This window comes from Pimephales promelas, chromosome 19, assembly GCF_988280905.1.
Source record: "Pimephales promelas chromosome 19, fPimPro1.hap1.1, whole genome shotgun sequence".
Classification (NCBI taxonomy): domain Eukaryota; kingdom Metazoa; phylum Chordata; class Actinopteri; order Cypriniformes; family Leuciscidae; genus Pimephales; species Pimephales promelas.
In genome coordinates this window covers 25,222,055-25,239,035 of record NC_142787.1, presented here as the reverse complement: position 1 = coordinate 25,239,035, position 16,981 = coordinate 25,222,055, and the positions used below count along the sequence as shown (strand labels likewise).

Below are 16,981 nucleotides of genomic sequence, written 5' to 3'. Positions count from 1 at the left end.
TCAAGTTTCTCCAATCTTTTCAAAACTCTGGATTATGATAGAGGGCCATGAGACTTAGACCTGAGTGCAAAAATGGAGGCTCTAGCCCCTTCCAGAGCTGAGATATCGAAATTCAAAAATTCGGCCCAAAAATATAACGACAGTGGTACCCCTTACGTTTTTTTTTTTCGGGCGAAAAATTAAGTTTCTCCAATCTTCTCAAAACTCTGGATTCTGATAGAGGGCCATGAGACTTAGACCTGAGTGCAAAAATGGAGGCTCTAGCCCCTTCCAGAGCTGAGATATCGAAACTCAAAAATTCGGCCCAAAAAAAAAAACGACAGTGGTACCCCTTACGTTTTTTTTTTCGGGCGAAAAATTAAGTTTCTCCAATCTTCTCAAAACTCTGGATTCTGATAGAGGGCCATGAGACTTAGACCTGAGTGCAAAAATGGAGGCTCTAGCCCCTTCCAGAGCTGAGATATCGAAATTCAAAAATTCGGCCCAAAAAAAAAAACGACAGTGGTACCCCTTACGTTTTTTTTTTTTCGGGCGAAAAATTAAGTTTCTGTTCTCTTCTCAAAACTCTGGATTCTGATAGAGGGCCATGAGACTTAGACCTGAGTGCAAAAATGGAGGCTCTAGCCCCTTCCAGAGATGAGATATCGAAACTCAAAAATTCGGCCCCCCAAAAAAAACCACAGTGGTACCCCTTACGTTTTTTTTTTCGGGCGAAAAATTAAGTTTCTCCAATCTTCCCAAAACTCTGGATTCTGATAGAGGGCCATGAGACTTAGACCTGTGTCCAAAAATGGAGGCTCTAGCCCCTTCCAGAGCTGAGATATCGAAACTCAAAAATTCAGCCCAAAAAAAACCCGACAGTGGTACCCCTTACGTTTTTTTTTTTCGGGCGAAAAATTAAGTTTCTCCAATCTTCTCAAAACTCTGGATTCTGATAGAGGGCCATGAGACTTAGACCTGAGTGCAAAAATGGAGGCTCTAGCCCCTTCCAGAGCTGAGATATCGAAACTCAAAAATTCGGCCCCAAAAAAAAAAACGACAGTGGTACCCCTTACGTTTTTTTTTTCGGGCGAAAAATTAAGTTTCTCCAATCTTCTCAAAACTCTGGATTCTGATAGAGGGCCATGAGACTTAGACCTGAGTGCAAAAATGGAGGCTCTAGCCCCTTCCAGAGCTGAGATATCGAAATTCAAAAATTCGCCAAAAAAAAAAAAACGACAGTGGTACCCCTTACGTTTTTTTTTTTTTTTCGGGCGAAAAATGAAGTTTCTCCAATCCTCTCACAACTCTGGATTCTGATAGAGGGCCATGAGACTTAGACCTGAGTGCAAAAATGGAGGCTCTAGCCCCTTCCAGAGCTGAGATATCGAAACTCAAACATTCGGCCCAAAAAAAAAACGACAGTGGTACCCCTTACGTTTTTTTTTTTCGGGCGAAAAATTAAGTTTCTCCAATCCTCTCAAAACTCTGGATTCTGATAGAGGGCCATGAGACTTAGACCTGAGTGCAAAAATGGAGGCTCTAGCCCCTTCCAGAGGTGAGATATCGAAACTCAAAAATTCGGCCCGAAAAAAAAACGACAGTGGTACCCCTTACGTTTTTTTTTTTTGGGCGAAAAATGAAGTTTCTCCAATCTTCTCAAAACTCTGGATTCTGATAGAGGGCCATGAGACTTAGACCTGAGTGCAAAAATGGAGGCTCTAGCCCCTTCCAGAGCTGAGATATCGAAAGTCAAAAATTCGGCCCCAAAAAAAAACGACAGTGGTACCCCTTACATTTTTTTTTTTTCGGGCGAAAAATTAAATTTCTCCAGTCTTCTCAAAACTCTGGATTCTGATAGAGGGCCATGAGACTTAGACCTGAGTGCAAAAATGGAGGCTCTAGCCCCTTCCAGAGCTGAGATATCGAAATTCAAAAATTCGGCCCAAAAATATAACGACAGTGGTACCCCTTACGTTTTTTTTTTTCGGGCGAAAAATGAAGTTTCTCCAATCCTCTCAAAACTCTGGATTCTGATAGAGGGCCATGAGACTTAGACCTGAGTGCAAAAATGGAGGCTCTAGCCCCTTCCAGAGCTGAGATATCGAAACTCAAAAATTCGGCCCAAAAAAAAAACGACAGTGGTACCCCTTACGTTTTTTTTTTTCGGGCGAAAAATTAAGTTTCTCCAATCTTCTCAAAACTCTGGATTCTGATAGAGGGCCATGAGACTTAGACCTGAGTGCAAAAATGGAGGCTCTAGCCCCTTCCAGAGCTGAGATATCGAAACTAAAAAATTCGGCCCGAAAAAAAAACGACAGTGGTACCCCTTACGTTTTTTTTTTTGGGCGAAAAATTAAGTTTCTCCAATCTTCTCAAAACTCTGGATTCTCAAAACTCTGGATTCTGATAGAGGGCCATGAGACTTAGACCTGAGTGCAAAAATGGAGGCTCTAGCCCCTTCCAGAGCTGAGATATCGAAACTCAAAAATTCGACCTGAAAAAAAAAAACGACAGTGGTACCCCTTACGGTTTTTTTTTCGGGCGAAAAATTAAGTTTCTCCAATCTTCTCAAAACTCTGGATTCTGATAGAGGGCCATGAGACTTAGACCTGAGTGCAAAAATGGAGGCTCTAGCCCCTTCCAGAGCTGAGATATCGAAACTCAAAAATTCGGCCCCAAAAAAAAACGACAGTGGTATCCCTTACGTTTTTTTTTTTTCGGGCGAAAAAATAAGTTTCTCCAATCTTCCCAAAACTCTGGATTCTGATAGAGGGCCATGAGACTTAGACCTGAGTCCAAAAATGGAGGCTCTAGCCCCTTCCAGAGCTGAGATATCGAAACTCAAAAATTCAGCCCAAAAAAAAACCGACAGTGGTACCCCTTACGTTTTTTTTTTTCGGGCGAAAAATTAAGTTTCTCCAATCTTCTCAAAACTCTGGATTCTGATAGAGGGCCATGAGACTTAGACCTGAGTGCAAAAATGGAGGCTCTAGCCCCTTCCAGAGCTGAGATATCGAAACTCAAAAATTCGGCCCCAAAAAAAAACGACAGTGGTATCCCTTACGGTTTTTTTTTTTCGGGCGAAAAATGAAGTTTCTCCAATCCTCTCAAAACTCTGGATTCTGATAGAGGGCCATGAGACTTAGACCTGAGTGCAAAAATGGAGGCTCTAGCCCCTTCCAGAGCTGAGATATCGAAACTCAAAAATTCGACCTGAAAAAAAAAACGACAGTGGTACCCCTTACGGTTTTTTTTTCGGGCGAAAAATTAAGTTTCTCCAATCTTCTCAAAACTCTGGATTCTGATAGAGTGCCATGAGACTTAGACCTGAGTGCAAAAATGGAGGCTCTAGCCCCTTCCAGAGCTGAGATATCGAAACTCAAAAATTCGGCCCCAAAAAAAAACGACAGTGGTATCCCTTACGTTTTTTTTTTTCGGGCGAAAAAATAAGTTTCTCCAATCTTCCCAAAACTCTGGATTCTGATAGAGGGCCATGAGACTTAGACCTGAGTCCAAAAATGGAGGCTCTAGCCCCTTCCAGAGCTGAGATATCGAAACTCAAAAATTCAGCCCAAAAAAAAACCGACAGTGGTACCCCTTACGTTTTTTTTTTTCGGGCGAAAAATTAAGTTTCTCCAATCTTCTCAAAACTCTGGATTCTGATAGAGGGCCATGAGACTTAGACCTGAGTGCAAAAATGGAGGCTCTAGCCCCTTCCAGAGCTGAGATATCGAAACTCAAAAATTCGGCCCCAAAAAAAAACGACAGTGGTATCCCTTACGGTTTTTTTTTTCGGGCGAAAAATGAAGTTTCTCCAATCCTCTCAAAACTCTGGATTCTGATAGAGGGCCATGAGACTTAGACCTGAGTGCAAAAATGGAGGCGCTAGCCCCTTCCAGAGCTGAGATATCGAAACTCAAAAATTCGGCCCGAAAAAAAAAACGACAGTGGTACCCCTTACGTTTTTTTTTTTCGGGTGAAAAATTAAGTTTCTCCAATCTTCCCAAAACTCTGGATTCTGATAGAGGGCCATGAGACTTAGACCTGAGTGCAAAAATTGAGGCTCTAGCCCCTTCCAGAGCTGAGATATTGAGATATTTATGAGATACTGAGATACTCAGATGCTAGTAGCATTTATGCCATTATAAATTTCTCAATATCTCAGCTCTGGAAGGGTCTAGAGCCTCCATTTTGGCACTCAGGTCTAAGTCCCATGGCCCTTTATCAGAATCCAGAGTTTCAAGAAGATTGGAGAAACTTATTTTTTCGCACAAAAAAAAAAAAAAACAAAAGGGGTACGTACCCCTGTGCGATGCAAAAAAAGTTTCTCTGATCTTCTTGTGTCAGTCTGAAATTGGTTCAAGTGAATGGCCTTTCTTTAGATGATGTTGAAATGTACACAGAGGCAACTTTGTTTATTTGTGCTTTTTATATCTTAAGTTCTCCGAATGAAATGTAATTTAACAAGTACTGTTGATATTCAGTAGCCACTGTTTGTATTGTAATAAATAAATAAATGATTGTGCTAAAATATCAAACCTAAACAGATGGTACCTTCATTCCACACCTTCACACCAGACGCCGTTGTCTACTGCAGTCTAGGGATGAATCTCTAACTTGAATTGTGTATATGTAAAACAAATAATTTGCCTGCTTTTTACCGCTTCATTTCCATGATGTGGCAAACATGAATCAAGCTGACCATGCAGTGTCGACAAGTGAAACAATTATATGCTTGTATATTCCACATTTGAATTTCATTATAATACATTTTAATGCGCATACATCTATTATACATATTTAGAAGTGAATGTCATTCATACATGCATTTGATATTCTAAAAGAATACCATGATCTGTTTTTCCTCTGTGGTTTGTCAAATCCTGCCAAGTGCTTCTGACACCTGTGATAACAACACTTTTTACATGTCCCTTTTTAATGAGATATTTTTGGCATGAGCACATGAAAATCTTTTGAATCATTTGCAGATAAATTATGCAAACATAAATTCATAAAATCCTATTGGAAGACAGCTTGCAAGCAGAGAAAAAGGCAAAGAAATGTAGAATTCAGTGCATTCAATCTTGGTAGTCATCACAAGCTCCAACTACTCTTCATCTGATTCCTGGAGCAAAGCTTTTTGGGAGCTAGAGTCTGAGGCAGGACACTTTCTGAGCCCCATCTCCATGTCGCCTATCTGCCTTCCATCACACCATTTTGAAGACCTAAAAAGATCATGCGCTCAATGTAAGTAAAATAAAGACAAAGGAACTGTTTTGGTTCATCTATAATGACCAAAGAGTGTCCACTCACCCAAAAACTCCACAGTAGCAGATGCCTACAATCAATAGAGCCACAGCGTAATGCCAGCAGAAGCACATGGTGATGAACATGATGTTGTCGTGCTTTTCCGGATCCCAAGGTGATCCACTCAGAGGATACAGCACAAACCCAATCTGAAACATAACGGATGTTTTCATATTGTAATTTAGATTTTTCCCAGAATCATATTAAAGGAGTAGTTGACTTTAAAAAAAACTTTTGCTGATAATTTACTCACCCCCATGTCATCCATGATTTCCATTTCATTCTTTTCCCCACAAACACACTATTTGTCCAATAACCCACTATATTTGAAAGTACTAGTACTATTTTTATAATGGCATAAATGCTACGTGAGATGTCCATAACTCAGCTCTGGAAGGGTCTAGAGCCTCCATTTTTGCACTCAGATCTAAGTCTCATGACCCTTTATCAGAATCCAGAGTTTCAAGAAGATTGGAGAAACTTATTTTTTCGCACAAAAAAAAAAAACGAAAGGGGTACCACTGTTGTTTTTTGGGGGGGGGGTTTTGTGCGAAAAAATTAGTTTCTCCAATCTTCTTGAAACTCTGGATTCTGATAGAGGGCCATGGGACTTAGACCTGAGTGCAAAAATGGAGGCTCCAGACCCTTCTAGAGCTGAGATATTGAGATCCACGTAGCATTTATGCCATTATAAATATCTCAATATCTCAGCTCTGGAAGGGTCTAGAGCCTCCATCTTTGCACTCAGGTCTAAGTCTCATGGCCCTCTATCAGAATCCAGAGTTTCAAGAAGATTGGAGAAACTTATTTTTTCGCACACACAAAAAAAAAAAACCAAAAAAAAAAAGGGGTACCACTGTCGTTTTTTTTTTGTGTGTGCGAAAAAATACGTTTCTCCAATCTTCTTGAAACTCTGGATTCGGATAAAGGGCCATGGGACTTAAACCTGAGTCATCTTGGATGACATGGGGGTGAGTAAATTATCAGCAAAAGTTTTTTTGATTTAAAAAAAAAAAAATTTTAGGTTAATTTTCTTCACCTATGAGTTTGAGATGTTGCCTTTACCTGATAAAACCATGTCCCTTGTAGGATGGCCAAACTGCACCTGAAAAGTTCCAGCACGGTGTTATCTCGCTTAAACACCTCCAACATTGTAGTGGCGGATCCACCAAACACCGCAACCAGAAGCAGAGAGTGAATGTGCTGGTCCAGAAGAGGACGATTGTGGACATGGAAATAGAAAAGGAAACCTGGAAGAGAAATGCCATGACAATTCAGCGGGTATATGGTGGGATATCACTGCATATTTACTTAATTAAAGGCTCATTTTGTTTGATACCTTCCACAAAGAGAGCCATGGAAAGGGAGAGACGGTCAAGACCAACTGGCACATGGCGAGAGGTCACGCTGAGAACGTCTGCGATGCCAGAGATACCGAAGAACAAGTACATGGTGCTGTGTTGCCAATTCATCAGCTTCACCCAGCCACCCTGATACAGATGTGCATGAGGACCATCAGGCACAAACTGCTCTGCCATGATCCCTGGGGAGAGATTTTAGTGTAAAACACCAGATTTTTTTGTAAAAAAAATAAATAAATAAATAAAAAATAAAAAATGTATATATATTGTATGGAGAAGAGCAGCTTGGATAGTCTGCTAAACTTCTCCTTTAATGTAACACAAAAGAAAGTAAATCATTTTTTCATCAAAACTATTCCTTTTAAGTAAAGACATACGCATCATATGTTAATAACAATACATTTCCTTATATGGTGAATAACTGTAATAGATTTAACCTTGCATTTATAGCAATTTTACAGTAAAATGCTGTTAAATTTACAGCTTTGGAAGTGAAAAAGGTGTTGTCGTAATTTACAGTGAAAACTGTATTCACATTTTCATTTAATAACCATTTGTTTTTAGTTATGTACATTGGTGTTTTAGGTAACATCTGTTGTTAAATTAATGTTAATAAATTACTTTAGTGTCATTTGGGTTTAGTATTTGTGCGAATGACACTGTGCACCTTCTATATATTAATATTTACCTTCTCAGCTTTTTGAAAAGCTATTGTGATGAGCTTTGATTCATCATGTGACTGTTGTAACCTGTTTTTGGTGGTTGTCAGTGTATTGCAGAGGTACAAAGCATATATTAGTATTTTAATAGGTTGGTATAACAACATTGTTTAATGAAATACAGTTTTTTTTACTGTCAATTTATGTTAAATCTGTAAAACTATAATATTGCTACTGTATATTTATGGTAAATGTCTAGCAAAGCAACCACAGCTGCCTTTTTTTTACCGCAAATATCACAACTACGTTGTGCAGAGAATGTTACCTGGAACTACAATTGTAACTCACCAACAAATGCAAAAAAGATCTTTAGAGCTCCTTCAATTAAGTCCATGCGGTTTAAGAGTACAGTGTGCATTTGTCTCTCTCTGTCTCCATGTTGCCTCTCTCGTTTCCTCCTCATCTGTCGGAAAGGGTACTTGATCGACCACCACAGGCCAAACAGCAGGAAGAATGTACCAGGTAGTGCATGTCCCTTGAAGTTGGCCATTCTGCCCTTTGAACAAAAACAAAACAATGTAAAACTATATAAAGTATATAAATATAGTAATATAATTTGTGTGCCTATTGTGTCTGTGTCTGTGTGCACTCCAGAAAAAATATTTTGTTGTGTAAAGCTGGCTCAATGTGTCATGCACACCAAAGTTCACTAAGCTAAGCTTTTATAGCCTATATAGACAGTTAGGTCCTCCCTGATAATCATTAACTAAAGAAATAAATATTCAGATATGACATTTTGTTATTGATAAGAATGTATGGTTATGATGCTCATATCTTAGAAACTATTATCATCTGGTTACCTGTTGGGATCTAGGGAGTTTTTCCTTGCCAACTGGGCACAAAAAATGGGCCAAGCCCAAAATGGCTAAACACTAAGCTTTTGATCATCTTAACCACAAACTATTGGTCGTGAATTATAGCTAAATTTACTAAAGCAAATATACTACTTAAAAGCCATTTCTCAGAAAAAAATCAAAGACAGAATATGGGAATTTTTTGTAAAGTTGTACGGTGATGCTTCAGAGCGTTGTCTTCTAAAATCTGCTGAGAAATATAATAATAAGTGCATGTCTAGCACAATGAAGCATGGATGAAGAGTTTCATTGTGCTGGGTTTTTGCTTGTATTGGTGAACTTCACTGTAAAATGTCATTTAATGCTTTGGAATATAGATGAATATTGCAGAAAGGCTGGCTTCCCACAGGAATGATCAAAAGATTATAAGACTTCAGCTCGGCCCTTTGTTTTTTTCTTTTGTTTTGTTTTGAGGAGTATACCGTCATTTAGATGGATGGAAATCAAGTTTTTCTCGGTAGGCAAGTACTTTTATTTACTAGTGTGCATATGGGAGAGTTTATTGTCTTACAAATCAAGTTGACTCTTGTCTCAGCAGATAGAAGCCTAAGAATATATATATATATATATATATATATATATATATATATCCATGGTAACCATATTATTGGATAAAATACCTACAATGGTTAGTTATTGTTACTGTTTAAAATGTGCTACTTAGAAATAGATTTTTTCCAAAAAAAATATAAATAAAAATCCTGTAGGCCTAATTAAAGACATTAAAAAATCTCTTGCTTGTTTCAAGGAAATTTGTAATTTATGATGATGTTACAGTATAATTATGTAACACACTTTACAATAAAAGGTCTCATTTGTTAACATTAGTTGATGTATTAACTAACATGAACTAACAATGTAAAGACTATTGTTCATTCTTAGTTCAAAAATATTTAACTAATGAAACCTTATTGTAAAATGTTACAAAAAGTGTAAGCCTTTAGTAGCCTATTCACATAGTCCATTAAAAATCCATCATTATTCTCTGGTACGAATTTTATTGTATTTTTATTTATTTTTTAATTGTGTAGCCTATATTCTACCGAAAATTGAAAATAGAGTTGAAGGTATTAGCTTGTTTGTGTACTCTACCTGAACGCTGGCCTGTGTTGTCACGGCGGGGTGCCCAGTGCTCCTGTGCGGATCTTGTGATGGGAATATCCTAGTTACCTCTCTGAAAAAAGCGCACCTGCTCACCTGCTTTACTTTATTAAATATGACCACTCCCCTCCTGCGCATGACTGGCAGCAACGTACAACTCTAGTAAAGATGACCCCGCCCATCTGCTCCCTCCTGCAGTGCCACTGCCAACGACTTTATTAGGCAGTGCTTTCAGATTTATTAATTAGCCTACAACTTAATTGTATTTAATTATTGGCTTTTATATACTGTCAAATAGAATAATAGGCAGTACTTTTTAATTAACATAATTATAAAATTTTTAAAAATAGACTACATAAGTCCCAAAGGATAGTTCACACAAAAAAAAAAATAAAAAAATACGCGAGAAAGAAATCTAGCCTATTTAGCTATGCAGGTATTGATGAATTTGTCAAGGGATGGTATGTAAGTTAATGTATAAACCGTTCACGGAAGCTGAGTCAAAGACACAGAACAAACAAAGCTTAAGCAGAATGAACTTTGCTCTCTCTTCTTTTATTGCTGTTCTGAGCAACCTACTAAGCAACCTCACCAAACACTCACAGCAGCTGAATGGGGGAATGGCGATTGACAGATATTTGAAAACTGTAGCGCCACCATGAGGAAATTTGATATATCAATAAAGTCTAACTTATAATTTAAACAGTGACCTGGATAAAGGAAAATTCCAAAACACAGAATCCTGAAATAACACAGTTCTTGAAGCCTACCACATACAGGGAGATAGAGAGATTACTCACACTTGTTAACATTTAAGTGACATTTAGGGAATCAGCGAAAAATATCTTGGAAATATCCTAGAAAATAATACAACCTAGTGGATTAAAAATGAACACTACAAAATTTCACAAAAAATCTTTTTCTCTCTGAAGGGGTTTTCTGAGGATGGTACAGGGGCCACCAGGGGGTCTTCTTTTGCATGGGTCTCACAGTAAGCCATCAGCTCAGCTGCTGCTTTAGATACCTGTACCAAGAGAGACAAGCCAACACTACACATCCAGGAATAACATCCCATAAATCTGATTTTCTTTACCCCTGAATAAACGATTTATGAACAAATTATTTCTCATTCATATTAAATAGCTTTTGCAATTATTAGTATTAAAATCTAACCAAACTCTTTTGTCTTACCATCATCCTGTCAATGTTAACCTCCAGTTTCAATTGTTCCACTGTTTTTCGTGCTTCTGCAATCTTGGCCATGTTGTTAGACATTCTGCTCTCCTGTAGACACCAAATTAACCCTGCAGGAACATGGCAAAACAAACCCCAGGTGATGCATCAGGTGGATAACAGCATAACTCCAGTTCTACAGATGTCTGATGCTTTAGTTCCCTAAACAGACAGTGCTATTGGCTCCTTAAGGCTATTAAAGACACCTCTGTTGTAGAGTTGCAGTAATTGTTTTGCTGGGTCTCAGCTGGTCATGTTTTGGATGAGGCTCAGTGGGAGAGAGGAGTGCAGATATCCTCCGGAGAGCACAAATAATCTGCTCACTCATTAATATACAGTTACTTGATACGTTCACACTATCAATCTTCTTAATTTACTGTTATAGCTTAAAAAACAGTTGTTTTCGGATGTTCTTTTGAACGAGTTTTGCAAAATCTTTAAAATTATTTTTTAACACAATGGAAATCATATAATTGGAAAATCTATAGATTTTCATATAAATCTTGCAATGCAATATGATGGTGGTATAACAATTCATCAATATATTACAGTTTCAGTGCATATTGCTAATACAAATCTTCCTTATTAAAGATTCTAACTACTTTGCAGATAATTAAAGTAAATAAATCCCCCCTTTTTAATAAAAAAAAAAAACACATATATTTAATACAGCATGCTGCTTATATGTCCAATTGGCTTACCACAGTTTAGCCAGATGTATCCGTGATGCTGGTAGAAGAAAAGTCTTGTTATCGTTGATTGTTTGTTGTACACATTACGACCTGCAGGACTAAATGAAGAGATAGTAAGGAGTGGAGGGATGGGAAAGGCTGCCTCCTCTCATAATTAGCTTTTATTCCTCCCCCATATTGGGCTAAAGAGGCAAGTCACAGGCATCATGGGGTGTGACCTTCAGCTGAATATCTCAGTCATGCATAATAGTGCGAGTGATACCTGCCTGCCAACACAATGAGCTGCACTGATGCTTTGTGAAAAAGTGGCATTTCAACAGACAGATAAATCATCAATACATTTTTGGTCAGAAGAAAATAATGAATGGAAACATAAAAATGTTTATTAATTGTACTAAAGTACACCGTTAAAATACATTGTTGTTTCAACTTAAAAAAGTAAGTGTTCGTGCTGATTAAATTTTGTCACTAAGTACAACTTACCATTTCAAGTTGACTACACTTAAAATTTTGAGGCAGCACAAACACTTACCTTAAGTTGAAATTACTTTTTTTGTCCAGGGGTACAGTGATGTTTTCCATGCCCTCATAACAAACCTTTACAATCTGTGAAGACCAAACACTATTACAGTTTTTATTGATTGCTAACACACTATAACTGATTCAGTTGGTCCAATTTCCCAAACCATTTATTCAGTTCTCGAAATAACACATTTCACCTGCATTGTACACGATCCAGTTTTTTCAATGTTTTCTGCAAAACTCTACATAAATGTCCTCGTTTTGCACAGGTTTAATCCTGATGTCATTCAGAAAACAGATTAGGCTATGTGCTTTTGAAAACGAATCCTAATGGTGGAAGACAAAGAGGAAAGGAAAATTAAGGGGACATTTGTTCCTGATAAAATACAAAGCTATATATAATTAGGGAACCTCTTGTGCATGGAGGGAAGTTGGCCCACAGGCTCATCGATAGGGTTTTTATACAGTATAATTACAGTGCACACTTTAGATGGGAGACTTTTACTATTGTACTGTAGCACATGTTGTACACCCTCAAACTCATAATTGCCAATTGATTTGTAGGCATGTACTTTATACATTTGGTATTTTTTGCAGAAGAGAGAGACGATTGACAGAAAGTCATGCCAGAAGATTAAAAAAATGTTATACTATGGCAAATATGATCACCAATACTTCAGTACAATTTGGCCAAGGATGCTGAATTATTTATTTATTTATTTGTACTGTACTGACAGTATACTTGTATTGGATACCAAGTTTATATTCAATTCTTTGGTTTTTCAACTTTTCTTTTACAGAGCTCTTTATAGAATATGTAGGCCTATGTGTATAGAAGTGTATAAACATTCTAATGATTCCTGATTGCCAAAAAGAGGTTTTTGTAACAGTGTTCTGAACTGATCTCACTAGTGCTCTATAGGCAGTGGAGTAGTTTTTGTATTTGTTGGGTTTTGTGTATAATCTCAGGCCAAAGTTGAACAAAAGAGAATATTTTTTTAACTAAAACGTTAAAATTTGAAGCGGAAGTTTGAGGTTTGTACAAGGTGAGGTAAGGACAGTGACTCCAGCAGAGAAGCTGAAGTGGTGGTTAAGTGTTTCAGTTCTCATCATTAATACCTGAGAAAGGATTGGTTGTTGAGCTCACTGCAGGTGGCTCAAAGCTCCTCTCTAGGGCTTTAATGTCAACTGGCTCATTAGCAGCTGTTTTCAGACATGATTTATTGATCTACAAGTATAATGCAGATGTGAAAAATGTAGTTAAATCCAACCTTGACTTATGTACTGAAATATGGGGGGTGGGTGTGTGTGTGTGTGGGGGGGGGCACCATTCATTATAGTATATTGTGCAGTATAATCCCAGCAAACACGAAAACATTTAAAAAACGTTTTTTTTTTTTTTGCACGTCGTGAAAAGGTTGTGATAACGTTTTTATCTGCATGCATGACGTATTTACTCAGATTTTCAGTTGTTTTTTTAGATTTTAGAATCCTTTAGATTTTCTCTAAAATATCCAAACCCATATACCCCCAGAGAAAACATCTATTAACCTATTTATAAAGATAAAGATACAGATTTAACTACTGTGACTTAAAAAAATATCTTACAATTATATAAAACCACTTTTCCTAAAGTAAATCGCAGTCTTCTTTTCAATGAATGATATATGCATTCTTTGTTCATACATCATTCTTTATTCTTTCAAGCCGACATATTTATTTGTATGAATTAAATACAATTAATCCTTATGTTAGCTTTTAACAAACAGTGAATGCTTTTCTCTTTTTTTTTTTTTTTTTTTTTTGTGGCTTGAATATTAAGGACACAGACCACATTAGGTTTATTACCCACTGTCACTTTAAGACATCAGATCATGTCCAATGACATTCGGATCCAATGGGCTTTATGCCCAGCTGCTCTACTTCCTGAACTTCAGCCAGCTCCTTGTTTCCTGTCTGCAATTATTGGCCAAATTGATTAATTCAGGTGTGCTTGACCTCAGTAGTCATGGCAACAATAATCAGACACACCTGAATTAATCAATTTGGCCAATAATGGCAGACAGGAAACAAGAAGCTGGCTGAAGTTCAGGAAGTAGTGCAGCTGGGCATAAAGCCCATTGCACTGATGCACATCCAATACACACACTACTGTTTAAGACATAACCGACAGAGTTTACAGGAATATTCTCTAAAACGGACATTTAGACACAATGTTGTGTGTATTTGTCCATTCAAACACGAAAGGGCACTCATGGGCTCTATCAGAGCTCTATGCACGGCGGTATTTCCGGTGAAGGTACGCTGCATTACTTCCGCCGATCGTAGAGTCCAATGCTATACCGAGAATTTAAATCGCATTTTATACTCTATGGCTATACTAAAGAAACGTTAGTCACAAAAACAGACAAGTAGTAGAAAAGGGTGTAAAAAAATGAACTAAAATTCATTTTATTACACTCTGGGAAAGCTGGAGTCCTGGAAAGTCCTGGAGCTGCCTCCTCGCCAGTCGTTGTTTTAAGCTAACACAGTCTTGATCAAGACAGATTAAAACATACTTATTTATAATAAGTCTAGGAGTTAATTGTCCTAGGAGTGGGGACTTAAATTCTGTCATTTCTCTAGGCGTCCAAGATATTCAGAATAGATACCTACCCCTACATTTAGTGAAATTTCCCACTATACTTATTTGACTTATAAAGGTTATAAAGGTTGACTTATCAAGTTTCAATACTTGACTGTATCTTGGCAATATTGGAAACCCTTGCTTTGTTACATTTAAAACAATAAAAATAATCATGCACCAAGTCTTGAATATTTCTGCATCACGTTCTTGCAGAGATTCCCTGCAGTAACATGGTGTTTATTTCACTTGCAGGCATTGAGCAGATTTACAATGAGCAGAATGTATAACTGTGTCTGAAAACAGAGTGTTACAGCCGTTCTTTTGTATCATTGACATTATATGTTAAAGTCTTTTAGGACTCTGTCTTCGGCCTTGCTTCACGTCTAACATGTGCAGTAGTATCCGGAGATGGAATCGTTCCAGTTTCCTAACAGGCCTTTCTTCACTTCCTTAAGGTGATACACGATGCCAGCAGAAAACTTCTTCTTGTATCCTTGCTTCTTGGTTTTAGACCACACTGTCAGGGAGCAGCCTCGGCCCACCACAATAGAGGAAATACGGTTGTCCCAAACCCATGGCATTATGGGGGTGTCTTCATCAGGATAAACATGAAAGAAACTGCCACCACAGCTTTCATCATAGTAGTAGCTGCTGTCTTCGAACATCTGGGCGCAGAGTTTGCTTCCATAATCATCTTTCAGGGTGGTTGGGTCGGGACACTCTGCATTGAGCCCCTCGAAGCACAGAGCAGCCAGGAGAAGAGCGATGACCACCTTCATGTTTTCGGCGTGTCGAGTAAAAAGAGATCTTTTGCCCTGACCTTTATACATGGAGCTTCTCCATACGAATGACGTGCGTGAGAAACGTCAGGGTTTCCAACAGACTCCGTGAAGGTTGCAGCTGCAGCATTTACACAAAGTTCTTTGCAATTCTGTGAAATATGTTCTTTCTTTGAAATGTTTATTTTAGATAATTTTCGTGAACTGAAAATGCATGGAATTTTAACAATATTCACAACCAACCAGCAATATCTAGTGTCTTTTTGTCAACAGCTTAATCAAAATTTAGAATAGAAGTGGGGGGAAAATGTAATTATTTGTCAAATTTACTGATAAATCTTCAACAATAAAAGTTAAGCATTTCATTCATCCGCCCTACACATTGGTTGTCTATGTGCACTGGAACCCATCATTCATAAAACGTATTAAACTTTAGTCGACGTGAAACTTACTGAGTGGTCTGGGGTGTTCTCAACAGGTTTTATCATAGTTTTTGTACCAATTCAAGTCAATGGATTTTAACCATTCTATTTCATCAGAAACAATCTTAAAACAGGGCTTTAATTGTAAAATACCGAACTAACCCTTTAACTTTTGCATAAACTATCATTATATCTGAGCTTGATAATAAGATTACACATGAAAACACTCTTTCATAACTGACTGAAAAGCAATTTGGATATTGTTGGTGCTATATTGTGTTAGCATGATTTTAAAAGATCCCGGTCCCAATGCACTACCCAAATTCAAAGCATTGTGTATCACTATTATACTCATATGCAAAAAGGAAAAAAAAAAACGAAGCCCAAAATGTCTAAACATTAGGCTTTTGATTGTCTTAAACACAAATTATTTGTCAAGAAATCAGCAAAATGTAAGCATATGCACTACTAAAGCCATTGCAGTCTCTGAAAAACATCAGAAAAGTATTTGTGCAAATCTTTATAATTTCCTGAGACCATTTTTAGACCACTAAATATTTTGCCCAGAAGTGTAGATTGTCACATTTAATATAATCATTAAAGAGAAAATGATCAAACTATATGTGTCTACAGAAATTCTGAAAACTGTTCTCGTCTCAACATGTATTTTTTTCTAAATTCTAGTCTCCTGACTAATGCCAGGGGAAAACTTTTTCGATCCTTCCCTCACAGCCTTGATCAGCAAGCAGAAAGTTTGGTTTAAATGAGAAACCTTTGGTTTACCGACAGATGCTCTGAAGGTTGAGAATTGAAACAGCTTTTAGTTAAATGAATCTCTAAACTTTAAAGTTAAGCAGTTTGAGATGAGAACAGGTCTAGGCTGTAATTATTGCTGAGTTTCAATAGTACATTTTTACCAGTCAGTAATTTGTTATACGTGTTTAACAACTGACACCACATAATTTGATATTCAGAGATGCAAAACTATCTTGGATTAAGCATCTAACAATCTGGGCCATCAATGTCATCATAAATTATTTATTTACTTACTTTTTCCTCCAATACTTTTTAGGCTTGTTATCTGCTGCTGTATGCTAGAACTGTGTGGAATTTAACATGGTGCAGGTACAGAAAAGTATTCATTTCAAACTATTGTTAGTGTTCTTGACATTTTTTTTATTATTATAGAGAAGTGTGTACTTTGTGAAAACAATTTAATTTAAAAATTCTTATCAGAATTGTACATTTTCTTTTCTGGTTTCTTAATGTTATTGTTGTATGGTGAAAAACATCACTTGCACACCACGGCAAGAACGGTGTCTTATTTGGCATGCACTGGCATACAGATCATGCAGACACAGATCTTGTTGCGATCGGTATCTA

The 16,981-nt window shown here is 37.4% G+C and overlaps 3 protein-coding genes across 4 annotated transcripts; all 3 read right to left on the bottom strand.

Annotated features, from left to right (window-relative positions):
- Positions 1 to 4,382: 4,382 nt before the first annotated feature.
- Positions 4,383 to 9,463, bottom strand: tmem45b (transmembrane protein 45B). Of its 2 annotated transcripts, none has more exons than XM_039687823.2 (6): positions 9,316 to 9,463; positions 7,658 to 7,865; positions 6,629 to 6,832; positions 6,355 to 6,539; positions 5,296 to 5,438; positions 4,383 to 5,207 (listed from the first exon to the last, which is right to left on the bottom strand). In XM_039687823.2, exons 1-6 carry the CDS (start codon positions 9,460 to 9,462, stop codon positions 5,090 to 5,092), a joined length of 1,005 nt encoding a protein of 334 aa, XP_039543757.2. In that variant the 5' UTR covers position 9,463; the 3' UTR covers positions 4,383 to 5,089. The 2 variants fall into 2 exon arrangements, with proteins under 2 accessions (XP_039543757.2, XP_039543758.2); XM_039687824.2 differs by having other exon boundaries at positions 7,658 to 7,860; positions 9,316 to 9,444.
- Positions 9,464 to 9,842: 379 nt separating this feature from the next.
- gng8 (guanine nucleotide binding protein (G protein), gamma 8) lies at positions 9,843 to 11,595 on the bottom strand. The gene is made up of 3 exons (XM_039687265.2): positions 11,259 to 11,595; positions 10,516 to 10,628; positions 9,843 to 10,348 (listed from the first exon to the last, which is right to left on the bottom strand). The coding sequence occupies exons 2-3, from the start codon at positions 10,597 to 10,599 to the stop codon at positions 10,220 to 10,222; spliced, it is 213 nt and encodes a 70-aa protein (XP_039543199.1). The 5' UTR covers positions 10,600 to 10,628; positions 11,259 to 11,595; the 3' UTR covers positions 9,843 to 10,219.
- A 2,991-nt stretch (positions 11,596 to 14,586) lies between these two features.
- sycn.1 (syncollin, tandem duplicate 1) lies at positions 14,587 to 15,205 on the bottom strand. The gene has a single exon (XM_039685888.2). It carries the CDS (start codon positions 15,174 to 15,176, stop codon positions 14,781 to 14,783), a length of 396 nt encoding a protein of 131 aa, XP_039541822.2. The 5' UTR covers positions 15,177 to 15,205; the 3' UTR covers positions 14,587 to 14,780.
- Positions 15,206 to 16,981: the final 1,776 nt, after the last annotated feature.

Excerpts from the sequence above, each read along its gene's own strand:
- sycn.1 (XM_039685888.2), bottom strand. The coding sequence starts at position 15,176 with ATGAAGGTGGTCATCGCTCTTCTCCTGGCTGCTCTGTGCTTCGAGGGG.
- tmem45b (XM_039687823.2), bottom strand. The coding sequence starts at position 9,462 with ATGCGCAGGAGGGGAGTGGTCATATTTAATAAAGTAAAGCAGGTGAGC. Across the intron at positions 6,833-7,657 it reads GATCTTTTTTGCATTTGTTG|GGATCATGGCAGAGCAGTTT; the intron begins GTGAGTTACAAT and ends ATCTCTCCCCAG. Across the intron at positions 5,208-5,295 it reads TGCTACTGTGGAGTTTTTGG|GTCTTCAAAATGGTGTGATG; the intron begins GTGAGTGGACAC and ends TGATCTTTTTAG.
- gng8 (XM_039687265.2), bottom strand. The coding sequence starts at position 10,599 with ATGTCTAACAACATGGCCAAGATTGCAGAAGCACGAAAAACAGTGGAA. Across the intron at positions 10,349-10,515 it reads TTAACATTGACAGGATGATG|GTATCTAAAGCAGCAGCTGA; the intron begins GTAAGACAAAAG and ends CTCTTGGTACAG.